Source organism: Melozone crissalis, unplaced genomic scaffold (assembly GCF_028551555.1).
Source record: "Melozone crissalis strain CALT ecotype California unplaced genomic scaffold, PUWL_Pcris_2 ptg000002l_1, whole genome shotgun sequence".
Lineage (NCBI taxonomy): Eukaryota > Metazoa > Chordata > Aves > Passeriformes > Passerellidae > Melozone > Melozone crissalis.
In genome coordinates, this window is record NW_026535780.1 from 25,484,571 (window position 1) to 25,498,397 (window position 13,827).

The 13,827-nt window shown below is 38.1% G+C and overlaps 1 protein-coding gene across 8 annotated transcripts in view; it reads left to right on the forward strand.

The window, feature by feature from the left end:
• Positions 1-13,827, forward strand: part of OXR1 (oxidation resistance 1) — a 264,948-nt gene that overhangs the window by 239,387 nt on the left and 11,734 nt on the right. For 7 of the 8 annotated variants that reach the window (XM_054276082.1, XM_054276002.1, XM_054275660.1 and 4 more), the window contains one exon: positions 11,095-11,175. The exons of the other annotated variant lie outside the window; for it this stretch is intronic. In XM_054276082.1, the coding sequence (XP_054132057.1) occupies positions 11,095-11,175 (81 nt within the window). The remainder of the gene's footprint in view (positions 1-11,094; positions 11,176-13,827) is intronic. 8 annotated transcript variants of the gene reach the window in all.

The following is a 13,827-nucleotide window of genomic DNA, read 5'->3' on the forward strand; positions in this document are numbered from 1 at the left end:
CCCAGAAACAATGTGTTGGCTTGTGTTAGGGAAGAATTTTTTTTCTTGAACGGCAGGGAACAGATGACTGATAAAGTAGGCTGTGGAAGATTTGGTTTCATTACTAACTTTTGCTTTCAGCCTTAAGGGTTTCATTTCCAGCGAAAGTTTGAAATACTTTTGCTGCATGTTCTCCATTCCTTTAAGATTTCCCATGCTTTGCAGAGAAGGGGGTGATGTCTGTAGCTTGTATTATATTTTTATATTGATAATAATTCTCACTTGAAACAGTTTTAAGGGTGTCTGGTTTTTGTTCTTGTTTTAACCCTCAGTATTAGTTCACTTGTTATTTGAAAATTAAACCAAACAAAAAAACTCAAGCACATAAATAGACATATGGCTTATTATTGGGATCATACACCATTTGACTATATATTTAGTCAAATCATTGTTACATATTTGAATTCCCTAAATCCCAGCTTCAATGTTCCAATGATAACAATGTTTTTATTTGCTACCTTAATACTTCTGGTAAGTTAGAACAAATTTGTTTTTAGAGATGCCAGCTCCCATAAAACGTTTTACTGAAAAGAAAAACATTTTATCCCTCTGAATGTTAGACAGTAGTGCAAGGTGAGGTGTTCCAGGACATAATTTGCAGTAAAATACAAGTTTTGGTTCTGATTTTCTCTGCTTGGATGTCTTGGCTTTTAGATCACAGCACAACAGCCTGAGTGATGATTTAATGTTGTTCTGTTGCTGCCTGGCTTCTTTAATAGTTTCCCACAGAACTTGGAGCATGGATGATGTGGAGATTATTTTGGTGGTTGTTGTTTGTTTTGGGGGATGTTGCAGGGGGAAGGGAGGTGTTTCATTTTGGCTGTGGGGTAGAAAGACTGCAAGTGCTACTGCAAGGAGATTCTTACAGGGTTGTCATGCTTTTTAGTATTGCACGTGCCTGTTTAAATAAACATCCTTCCTTAAGGGAAAAAGTAATCATGATTCCAAAAATACTTTCATGCTGGGGCTAGCATTTAACCCATACAACAAATTTAGTTTACAGACAAAAGGATTCATTTTCTTCTTGTAGCTTACAAACTGAAAAGGCTGCAAGGCTAGCAGTTTCCAAATGCTTTAAAACTCCCTTTTTGAAGATATTCTAAATCTTCACTGACCTCTCTTCTAACTGCTTCTGGATGCTCAGAAATTACTTATAGGGTTTATGTAAGGTTGTCAGCAAAAAGAAGACAAACTATTAATTTAATATTGAATGCAAGCACTTTACCATTAGAAATTGCTTATGAGCAATTGCCCTGTGACCAAATATTGCAAGCAGTTTTTGGGGATTATTTTTGTGTTCTTCAATATTGTGTATGAGCAATTCAGCTCTGTGTCTTTAAATACTTTGGCCTTTTAACAAACTAGTGCTCTGCAACCACGCTTGAGCACAGGAAGCCTTCCTCCTCGTGTATCGTCATCATTTGCGATACATCCCCTGCTGCACCCTCGCTCATTTGCTGCCTGCCTTGTCAGTCAAATGTGAGCGTCCAGCAAACTCTCCTGTCACGGCGTCGTGGGGCTCTGCCTGTGCCTGGAGCTCACAGCAGGTACAGAGAATGCTTTCAAACAGCCTGCAACCCTGGGTTTTGTTTCATTTCTATTTTTTAGTCGCGTTTTATTTTTAGAAGGGAAATGTCTCGTCTCTGGTATGGGAAGAAGGGAAGAAAGCACCAGCCAGTTAATCATAAATGCACTCTGGTAATTTTTAGTGTAGTATGTTCATGTCTGTTATTACGGCCTTTAAATGTTGTGGTGCAGAGACAGTTTCTGGAAGTTTAAATTTTGAATATGTAAACAGGATGCTAAGTCACAAATTTTCATTATCTTTGAAACAGAATCTAATTACTGCTCTTTCATTTGAAGTAGATAATAGGAACTACTTTGAGCATTAAGGAGTTCAGCAGTTTTAAGGTGGTTTTTTTCCCCTTTCTTTTCCCTTGGAGTAATGCATTTTTTCACAAAATATGTGCTTTGTGCTTAGGTACCAAGGACAAGAGTTTGCATGAGCATACAATTATAGAAGTGTAAATTTCCTGACTTACCATTACTTACTCAGAAGTCAGTCAACCATATAAAGGTCTGGTAATACTTCTAAATTCATGGACACAAGTCCCCAGTTGTCGCATTCTCACATTTATAGTGAAGGGGGGGAAGCAAAAACACTGGCTTTGCAGTTTATTAGATATATGAAAGGAACTGGGATTTTTCAGTGTTGTTTTCCCCAAACAGAATTTTTGTAATGCTGTTTAATACATAGTAGATTCTAAAGGAAAATGTTTTCAGTGAGACCTACGAAACAACAGCTTGAGGATAGGGAAGTAGTGATCTTGACAATGTGCTTTTACCCTCTGGTAAATTTGGACGATAGTTTTCATTTAGACTCTGTTTATGACAGAAGAGTCTAATTCTTAAGAATTACATCTTACTGGGTTTTGAAGCATACTTTAAGGGTGCTGTTGAGTTGATTTTGCTTTGTTTTGTTTTTTTTAATTTATTAACATGTTTTCATACTTTATCTTTTATGTATTGTTTTTATATTTATTTTTACCCAGGATACTTGCAAAATATGAAATTGACTTGTTGTAACAAATGGTTTTATTAAATGTCTGTTCCTAAATAGCAACACATTTTTGAAGTAATAGTCTCTTTAACTTTCCTCTGTGGTAGTGGAGTAGAAAGGAGATATAATACCTAAATGAAATGTTGCTCTAGCATACCCTGTAGCAGTGTAAAAACTATCTGAAGTTCGGTTTACAAAGACTGTGGTTTTAACATGTATCTAGATACACAGATATATAGATATAACTTGCACGGGTATTTTAAAAAGTAATAGTATCCTTTGTTGTAATTGTTTCCCTTAGGACCAATACTGCACTTTAGCCAGAGTCTAACTATGTTATAAAAACAATACTTACCAGCTTTTAAGGACTGTTTGAACTAAAGAAGACTCTGTGAGAATAAAGGAGAATAACTTTGCTGTGGGAGAGGTAGAGAAGAGGTTATTTTAACATGTAAAAAGTCAAATTGGAAAAAGTTACAGAAGTACCTACAGATGGGGATATTTTTAAAATGTTGCTATGTCGATAAGACAAGCTCTATTCTTGAAGTTGGGTTTTTTCTTCAATGAATGTTCATAAACCTAATGTGCAAGTGTAATCTTTTTACAGAAAGGAAAGAGTATTGGCATAATTATTTCTGGTTTGCAAGACCTGTGGAAAGAATATTAAGGAGCCTGGCAACACATAAAGTGTACAGGTTTCTGGCTGAATCTCTCATTAGTGGTTGTTCTGAATTTGGATGGAGTCTCACCTGACATGAAGTAACAGTTACTGGGCTAAATTAAGTGATACAATAAAACAGAAATGCTTGCTTGAAACAACTAAGTTGCCCTAGATTATTTACCAGAGAGGCCTTTGTTACTTTCCTGATGATACTATTAATTTGAGCTGCGCATTTGAAAGGATTGGTACTTTCCCAGGGTAAGAAATCAAAATTTTGGCGACGTATTGGTGTATTATGCTCCTCCTTAAAAAAACCAGTAATGTCATCTTCCCATGTTTTAGTAAATGTTTGGTATTTACTGTGTCTCTTTATTTTGTGGCAATACACGAATTGCCAGTAAGTTTCTAGAATGTCAAAAATGCAGGCAATAGTTCTTCCTGTTAAAGCATTTCAGACAAAAGACATCGCACAATGCAAGGGAACAAAAGGTGGATTGCCATCTTTGGGAATGCTTGTCTGTGCTTTGCACAGCTTGGATAGGCAGTATAGCCAAAGGGGACAAAACCAATGAAAACTGATCTTGGCTTTTATATTCTCAACTTATTAGCATGCAAAGAGAATTAAAATGTTGGTTTTAGTATCTTGAATTGTTTGACACCTGCACAACTTCTGCTATTTTGAGTTATTGCTTAACTTTATTTTGTTAAGCTAATGCCTGTATTTCTTTGACAATTAGGAAGGTATAATAATAGGGGCTTGCATGTGAAAGATGAGAATTTAGTACTTCTCTGTAGATGTCAGAATTGCATGGTTGCATCAATTCAGTAATACTAAAATATTTTTAAAATCAGTTTTCCATATTAAGTTTTTAGAGTAATTGAGTGAATTAATTATATAGTTTTAGTAATAAAAATGCAGAGTGAAATCCAGTACTTTCTTATAGAGGTCATTTGGCCTAGAACCTTTCCTTGACAGATATTTGCTGTACCTGTTGTTCTAGGTAATTTGGGGGGTTATGCATCATGTTTGTGCTTTTGCCATGACTGCATGGTCTCATGCAGGCCTCTTGGAGCAAGTCTGGAGGAGGGCCACTGGGTTGATCCAAGGGCTGTGTTTTGGTGTCACCTCGACACCTCTGCTTTGGAGAGAGGCTGAGAGAGTTGGGACTGTTCAGCCTGAGGGAGAGAGGGCTCTGGAGAGACCTTATTATGGCACCTTGCAAAGCCTACAAGGGCTCTCCAGTAAGAGGGCTGGAGGGGGACTTTTCCCAAGGGCATGTTGTGATAGGACAAAGGGGAATGGCCTTAATCTGAAGGAGGAAAGGTCTAGATTAGACACTACAAAGAAATTCTTCTCTATGAGGGTGGGGAGGCACTAGATTTCTCAAGAGGATTTGTGGAATTCTCATCCCTGGAAGTGTTCAGTGACAGGCTGCATGGGGCTTTGAGTAACCTGGTACAGTGGAAGGTTCCCTGCCCATGACTTGGAAGGAGGGGGGGGGGGTTGGAGCTGTATGATCTGTAAGATCTGTTCCAACCTGAACTATGCCATTATTATAGTTCTTCCTTTGAATTATTGTGTGTTGCATTGTTTGCATTTTAAATAATTATGAAATATTTAATAATAATAAAATTAATAATTTGATATTTAATAATTATTAAATACCTAAACATAGTTGAGGCAGAATAGCAGAGGAGTTTTTGAAAAGGTTGTTTATAAGTTAAAAGAAAGTAAATGAGTAGTAAAGACTTATATTTTTCTTGTATGGCTTTCAAGGTCTGTGGAATCTGAAGTTGGTCTTTAATTGACTTTTTTCTGCTTAAAGCAGGAGACAAATATTTTCATGCTGGGCTGTGATTCAGTTAATTCTAAGCCTGTGTAATGCTTTCTTGTCATACCCGAGAGGGTCTTTGCAGGGCAGTATCAGAGCTGAGATGTAACCTTGCTCAGTCTGCCTTCTACTGTAATGGCAGCTTATGCTCAAGCACCAGGTGCTGTGGTTTCAGCAGCTGAACCTCTGGTTTCTCTGCTTGCAAATGCTGGAACTCCCTTAAATGGTTTTGCAAGGGAGCTGGGTTTTACTGATTGTGTTGCTACAGATCTTTTTTTATTAGGCCAAAAAGAGTAAAGTTGTGTGGCCTGCCTCTTTAAGAAAGTAATTTTCTTAAATCTAATTCTTAGTTCTTTGCACAAACCTCCTAAACTGTTTAATGTTTCACATGCTAAATTTAGTTATCTTGCTGGCATTATCATATCTCTCATATGAGTGTTTTCTCCCATCTTGAAAAAAATAGCTTGTTATTAAGGTCTACAGGCTTGATGTAACACTTTGTGTGCTTCAGGCTTTGATTGCATTCTTTTCAAGTTCATTTATTCTGGTTATTGCAGATAGTTCAGTTTATCTTCAGTATATGTTAATTACTGGTACAGTTGCTGTGGGCTTAGAGCACTTGGAGGCAGATATTTTACAGGGACAATACTGGTCACGGGGGGAATGCTGCTGTCATGTGACCTACTCAGCATTTCTCTCCCTGCTCTGGAAAACACCCCAGTGCGCACAACAGTTTGAAGAGGGACAGCTTTTAAAATACTGAGAGAAAGAACCATGGTGACAGCCAAACCAGGGAACTGCTGTCATTCTATGGTCCTTCCCTGCATAAAATGCCCAGCTGTCATCCCTTCCCTTCTTTGTCACCAGCAGAGTGACAGGGAGTTGAATTGACTGAATATCACACAAAACAGAAAATTAATAGCTTTGCAGCCACATGCTTTAAAAATTAATCAAATTAAATTAGTCTTAAGGTTTGGGTTTTCTTCAAATGATACCTTACATCTGTTTATCCGGTGCAGTATGACCCATGAATTAAAGCATTTTTGTGATGTAATCAAAATATCCCAAATAATCATATTTGGTATGATGGCGCAGAGTGCTTCTTCAATATTGTCTTCTCTCCAGCAGTCTAATATTTTTGGAAGGAAACTAAATTTGTCAGAAAAATAAAGTTAGTGTTTTCTCTTAAAATATTCAGAGCAGCGTTCAGTTTGCATAGGCACCTTTTTATTGGAAGGTATTCTAAAGTAACTTTGTAAGTGGCCTAATAAAACTACATTGGGGTTTTTTTTCTTCAATTTAAATATCCTGAAATATTTTTGAATCACAAGAATTAATGTTCATGAAGTTTACAGTTCAGCTAAGTTTACAACTATGTATTAAGATTCAGTATTATGTATTAAGATTCAAAGTGAAATTGTTCAGCTTGTGTTCTTTCTTAATACTTTTTTTTTTATTTCATATTCTGAGTTGGTAACAAGGTTATAGATAACTTACGTTTCAGAGCTGTTAATGCCGTTAAGCTTTATCTGTTCTTACTTCCAGAAGCACTGTTCTGCTCTGATAAGACCCTCCCATTCTTGCTGGAGACAGTTTCAGCTACTTGTTAGCTCTGAACGTTGAGCTGTGTTTGTTTTGAGGGCAGCAATGAAAGCTGCTCCCTGTTAGCAAACAGGCATGGGGGGGCAGCGGGGGTGTCACTTGTGGCTTTGTTAAACTGAGGAAACCCTCGCTGGTGTAAAAAGCTTTTTTTACATCTGCCAGTTAGCAGGATGATATGACCAGGGGCTGAAGGGGTTGATCAAACATTAAAAAAAGTTTAACTGCACTTTCATGTGTGTTGCTGAAGGACAAGAAATGTTTCATATTTGGAATTTTGTCTTCAGTTTCATTCACTGCAAGTGGCAAGCATAGCTTGTCAAGTTAGGTGCTTTTGAGATATTTTCAGAAAAACAAAGTTTAGAAACATGAGTTTCTCCAGAAGGAGAATCCTGGGCTTATTGATTGTTTAAATCATTAGTATGCAAACCATCAACTTATTGCATTAAATATTAAAACTGCTGGGTGTTTTGCTAAGTGGTTAACTCACATATACATAGTGTGGAGAGGTTAAAAAGTCATGCTACGAGTCATACAATTCATCCTGTATTTTTTCACCAATGCTGCCAATATGAATACAGCAGGTAGTATTAGATCTCTAAGGATATATTCCATGTCTTTTCAAACTTGGAATCACAGAATCACAAAGTAAGCTGAGTTGGAAAGGACCCATAAGGATTATCCACTCCAACTCCTTGCCCTGCACATCACTATCCCCAAAATTCACACCACGTGCCCAAGAGCACTGTCCAAACACTTCTTGAACTCTATCAGGCTGGTGCTGTGACCAGTTCCCTGAGGAACCTGTTCCAGTGCCCAGCCACCTTCTGATATCTACCTTTTTCCAATCTGATGTCCTGATACAGCTTCAGGACATTCCCTTGGGTCCTGTTGCTGCTCACCACAGAGCAGGGATCTGTGCCTGCCCCTCTTCTTCCCCTCATGAGGAAGTTGTAACTGCAGCAAGGTCTCCTGGCTGAACAGACCAAGTGACCTCAGCCTCTCTTCATAGAGTTTCCCCTCAAGGCCTTTCATCATCTTTGTTGCCCTCCTTTGGACACTCTCTGATAGTTTTCTATTTGTCTTTTCTTGTGGCACCCAAAACTGCCCCCAACACTCAAGGTGAGGCTGCCCAGAGCAGAGCAGGACAATCCCCTCCCTTCTCCCTTGCCCAGCTGGTGATGCTGTGCCTGGTGCCCTTAGGACACGCTTGGCCCTCCTGGCTGCCAGGGCACTGCTGGCTCATGTTCATCTTGCCATTGACCAGGACCCCAAGTCCCTTTCCATGGCATAGATTTCCAGCATCTCATTCCCCAGTCTGTACATACATCCAGGGTTGCTGCATCCCAGGAGTAGAATTCAGCACTGTCCCTTGTTGAACTGCATGTGGTTGGTGATTGTCCAGTCCTTTGATTTGCTGAGGTCTCTCTGTAGGGCATCCATCTCTTTAAGGGAATCAGCAGCTCTTCCCAGTGCTGTATCATCTGCAACAGACAGTTTCAGAGCCCTTTTTGCCCTGAAGTGCACTAACAATTCAGGCTATACATGTTACTTGTTTTGCTCTATTGTGACCAGTGCCCAGATTAACCGTAAGAGTTCAGCTGTTTTTCTCTTCTCCCACGTTCTTTTTAAAGCAGAAAAACTAGAGAGAGAGCAGAGTGTCCTTCAGGAACATTTGCTGATCCTCAAAAATTAGCCTTGATTATCCAGGAAACTGGATGCTGAGATGGCATAGTAAAGAGAGCATAGTAAATAAAGCACATAGCAAAGTCATATAGGTTGACCTTAAACTAATTATTTTAATGGAAGAGTTTTATCACAAAGGAGTATTTTGTACTGAAAACTACAGTCCAGTGTGATGAATATGGATCTGCATCTACATCCTATTAATGAAATGTCTTGCTTTCTAGATATTTCTCATATGGTATGAAAGACTACATTCTGTGTTCAAGGTAGAATGAGGTAGAAGTAGGTCCTGGAATGATAGGAAGACAGCTAATGAGGGGCAGGGAGTGAGGCAGGAGACAGAAGAATACACTGGTTTATTTAGCTTGGTGAAGTAGACTAGAAGATTATAGGGCTACAAGGAAGGAACACGAGGAAATCTTGACAGAAGAGGAAATAGCATAAGCAGTTTATTAATTATTAATTAAACCAGGTTATAAGGAACAATAAACTTCTAATGTTACTACTAACATTTCAAAGCAGTGCTCTTGAGCCTAGCAGCAACAAAATGCTGTCTGTTTGCAAGATATATCTCAATTCCTGAATGAAGTTGAAGGCAGTTTCTAGTAAGCTTAGACATATGTGACTTTAAGATCCTGTAGCTCATTTGATCAAGAAGTATGTAGTTTTGTCCACTGCAAAGCAAGAATAAAGCATGTTGGCCTAAACCACAGGCGTTTTATAGAAGGCCAGGTGCTGCATCTGAGAGGTTGAGGTATCTTAACATAATCATTTGAAGCCTAGCTCAGAGTGGATAAACTTGAGACAGTGTCTCATGGTTTACTTGCAGAACTTAGTATGAACTGCATGCTTAGTACGGGCTCTATACTTAAAATAAGCTCAGGGTTTGAGAGTGTGGGTTCTTTTCCTTTAATTTTCCAGTGGCTAGTTTGACATTCTATGACATGCTATTTATGATGTTTGTCATTGCATACCAGTGGTCTGCCATTATGCAGGTTTTTGTTCTTAAAACAAATGGAATGTGACAGTGTGCAACAGATTCAGCATGCCAAGGAGCTATTATATTGTACACACATGAATAGGTATTCATGTTTCTCTCAAGCAAGGAAAATAAGGCATCTCCATGGCATATGAAAAGGTCGATCTCTGAGTTAAAAAGCTGATAAGCAATTCACAGATGCAAGATGATGACAAGTATGCATTTGAGAGGTTGAAGGCAAGATGGCAGTGCCCATAAAACTGTCTACATTTCCACTATGTGAAACAACAACTGTATAATGGTGTCAGATTTTGAGAATTTTTTTCTCAAGAATCTCCTTGAGTAACCACACATTTACAGCCAATTGTAAGTTACCGATTGCCTCACACATGGTAGGGTGTAGCTTAAAGAAGCAGTAAGGCTAAAGGGTCCTCACATTACTGCTTTCAGGGGAATGTTCATAAGTTGCTGGTGTAAACAGTGTAAATTTGCAATGAAGTGTCAGAGCAAATAAAAGGATAAAACTACACTGTCACATGTTTGAGTGGAATATTGCTAAAGCTTTACATATAGCTGTTTGAGAATGCACAAGCCAGTGCAATTTACAACAATATTTGTTATCTGTTTTGAGATAGTAGAAAAATAATGGAGATAAATTGAGTGCTAGTAATGACAGATTATTCACTACTAAAGCTGGATGTCACAAGTATTCCTTTTTCCTTGCCTTGCAGTTGCATGGGGTAGAGTGAACCATCGCTGCTCAAGAGCCAGTCATGCATGACTGTGGGCTCTGTACTCAGGACAGTGGCGAGTATCTGGCCAAACTCCTTGTAGTAGGGACAGGTAGATGGGGAGCTGCTGGACTTGTGGTTGTCTTCCTTTGCACTGTGGTAGGCTCTAGAAGTTTTTAATATGCTCTTACTACATGGGACATCCATTTAATCTCTTCACCAGCTGTTTAAAGATGCTTTCATACCAATGATGATTTTGAGTTGTTCTCAAAATCACATTATTTGCTCTAGTTACATCAAAATTACTGTTGTAGTCCTTTAGCCAGCTTGTTGCACCTGAGCAGCATGTTCTAGAGCTTTCTGACTAAAGACTTTCTGGCTGTACACCTCCTGCCAAAGTGGAGATGCCATTTGAAGTGAATGTGTTGACAGATGAGCAACTCCGGAAGCTTTGGAGGGGAATAGAAAGTCCAGGATAAAGAAATTGTCGGGTGGTATTGGGATGTTATTAAACTGTATTCTTGCTACATTGTCTTTGTCTTCACTGGTAGACACAAGAGTTAGAGCTTACTGAGGAGCCTGAGATTTGCTTCTAGTAAAGCAAACCAGGTTCACAAGGTTCATTAATCTGAGTGTAAAGAATGTTTGAGAGGACTTTGGGCTGAAGAGTTTGGGTTAAGGCATGTAACTCAGATTGACTTTCATTTAGCATCCTGATACTGGAAACTTTATGTACTCAATCAGTTCTTTATTCATCCTAGATCAGTGAGATATCCGACTGCTAGTGCCCTTAGCTTTATTTTGTAATCTTGCTGTGTTTACTCATATGTCTAAAATCACCTACATGTGCATTGTCCTTGCAGAAACAAACATCTTTTGGCCCTTCTTGTTTGTTTGTTGTCATTGCACACTTTCCCTTCATTACTCTCCTCCAGTTTTTTCTTTCATACCTTTTTACTTTTCTTCAACTGTCAGTGGAATTATTGTCTTCCTGTCTCCATATTCAGGTAGTGTCAGTGGCTGAGTATCACCGCAGGATCGATGCTCTAAATAGCGAAGAACTGCGCACACTCTGCAGACGTCTCCAGGTGCCCTCTTCAGTAGTTTAAACCCCATCTCCAGATACTAAAACATCTTTCTTTGTAGTGTCTTGGATCAGGGCAATTCCTGCACTCAGTGGGTTTGTCTTGTCTACAGCACTACAAGGATCCAGCAGAAAATTCCTTTGTTTTTGATGTATTAAATTGTGCAATTCTATGATGGAATCAGTAATTTTATGATGGAATTACTACTTCCACCTTTTTCACACAGGAATTTTCTGTTAGAATTCGAAAATTTGTTTTCAGTGCTACTTGACTTGCAGTGTTGTGTTTTAACTTCTACTTTAGACTGGTGTGTTGTGTTAGAAGCTTCCCTAAAAAGAATGCAAAACAGGTGAAGAATCAAAACCTTGTTGCATGGGTGCTTAATTTTATATAGGAATCTTTCATCAAGAATCTCACAGTATACGGCAAGTATGAAGCTTCACAACTTCTGTGAAATAGGTAAGTATTTTTCCCATTATAAAAGCAGGTAACTGAGGCAGTTCAACATGGCAAAGGTCATACACATACACACAACCACTACTTCACTACGAAATCACTTTGGATTTTTGAAGGTCTATGGCTATGGATTGAAACTGGTAGTTGCATTCTCTTTAGGTGTTCCATAGTTTTTTGAGAGTTATAAAATTGTTAGCTGCTGTGCACATTATACATGCCTTACTGATGGAAAGCATAGCTTAGATTTCCTTAGAAGCATTGAGTATTTTGTTTTTCTCTAGTACTTGGCTGCTGAAAATGTAAAATTTTTCTTCTGTTTTTTTTATTTCTTTGATCTTGGCTTTTTTTACATATTAGTAAGCAAACAACATTTTCTTAGCTCTGATATTTCTGTTTGTTTAATAATCCAAAATTAATTGCTTTAAAATGTTTTGTAAGTAGCACAGTTACATAGATCAATAATGAGCATGAACCTTGAATCCAAAAGCTGCACTGTTAGAGAAAAATCAAAAATCTTGCAAAAAAAAATTATTCTCACTTGAGAACAGAACTATTCTGGATTTGGCCAGTGGTGGTGGAGAATCCCTGTATTAATGTTGTGCAACTGTAGGAGCTCTTTCCAAATACCTTTCACCTGATATGTCCAGACTCATGGTTTAGGCTGACTAGAAAAATCTGATGTGATGGGCTGTAGCCTATAAACTCTGCTCTCAGGCCATTTGAGAATCATGCTCTCAAATGTGGTGTAGCCTGTGTGACATTTATCAATCATGGAAGCCCCTGAAATCTGACTATAGCTCAGTCTGCTCTGTCCAACTTTGGTAGGAAATAAATCTACAAATGTTGAAGTTAGAGTGCTTTCTCCCAGATTCTTTTGAACAGACACTCTTTGGCTGCTTCTACAAAGCAGTGTTCTTCCTAGAAGGAAACTGCTTTACTTTAATGATAATAAAAAAGGGGAAAAATCCATCAAAAAAATACACCAATCACCAAAAATTCTTAACCAAAAAACTCAGTTTGCCACACCACTTGAATCTAAATTATTCATGTTTTGCATGGTGTTCTTTAATGAAAATTAAAGAATGACAAGGGGAAAAAAGCTCTCTGCTCTACAGTTGGACAATGCTGAACTTCTTGGGAGCTGAAGCAGTAATATGATGAATGATAGGCATTTAAAGTGGAAGATACTTGGAATATGAAATAACATTTTTGAGATAGCCCTCTATAAAGCAGCATGCAGATCATCTTTTTGTATGTGTACTGTCATGGATAACTGCATTTTTTGTTGTGATATGGAAATTACTTCTTAGTCTATGTTGGAAATTCTTGTTACTTTCCATTGAAAAAAGGAAAGCTTCAGCTTTTTTCTTGCTTGATACTCAGTTTAAGCACAACTTTTCTCGTGTTTGGAATTAATACTGTAATGGAGTTACTGTATTAATATACTTTGATACATTGACTTTATAGGCTGACTTTTAAATAACAAGGGTTTGTGATAAGAACTTTTTTTGTAATTATGAGGGAGATTAAAGGGGTGTCCTTTTTTTTGGCTCAGGTGGCTGTATTTGTTTAAATATTCCTATCTGTATTTCAGAGTTTTCTTTGATTTGCCTTTTTTAATTAACTAAGGAAGTTCACAAAAAGTTAGCAAAGTTTACCACGGTGATACTGTGAAATATTGCAGTCGTGTCCTGTATGTTTAAAGTATGAGGGATGTGACAAACTGGATTTGGCACATACTTTCTTGAAATTTTCAGGATTCAGGATTTAATTTGGATAGTCTGGCTTTCGTGAAACCTGGTTTAGGCCAATAAATTTTTCAGATGCACTTAATGTTGTTAAGACTTCTTTTTTTCTCTCAACATTTTAGTAAGTCTTGCTGCAGTGACTTATCTTATTAACTTCCTCACTTTGTCCTACTCCTCTGTCAAATTCCACTGTTCCTAGAAAGTTTTAAATATCCCTGCAGCTGAATTTATAGGTGGAAATCTGTTTGGATCACAGCTATTCTAGTTGTTGAGACATGGCACTTGAACTTGGAAGTGCCGGTGTGTTGACTGGAGTAAGAAGCTGTTGTGAGCTATGCCTGATGAGGAATTTTGTGGCCTCTGCCATCTCCACTCAGTAGGGTAGATATGTAGGTCACGTATTTTAAATTACTGCAGGACCCTGGATAGTGTGTCTTTGCCAGACCTCAGT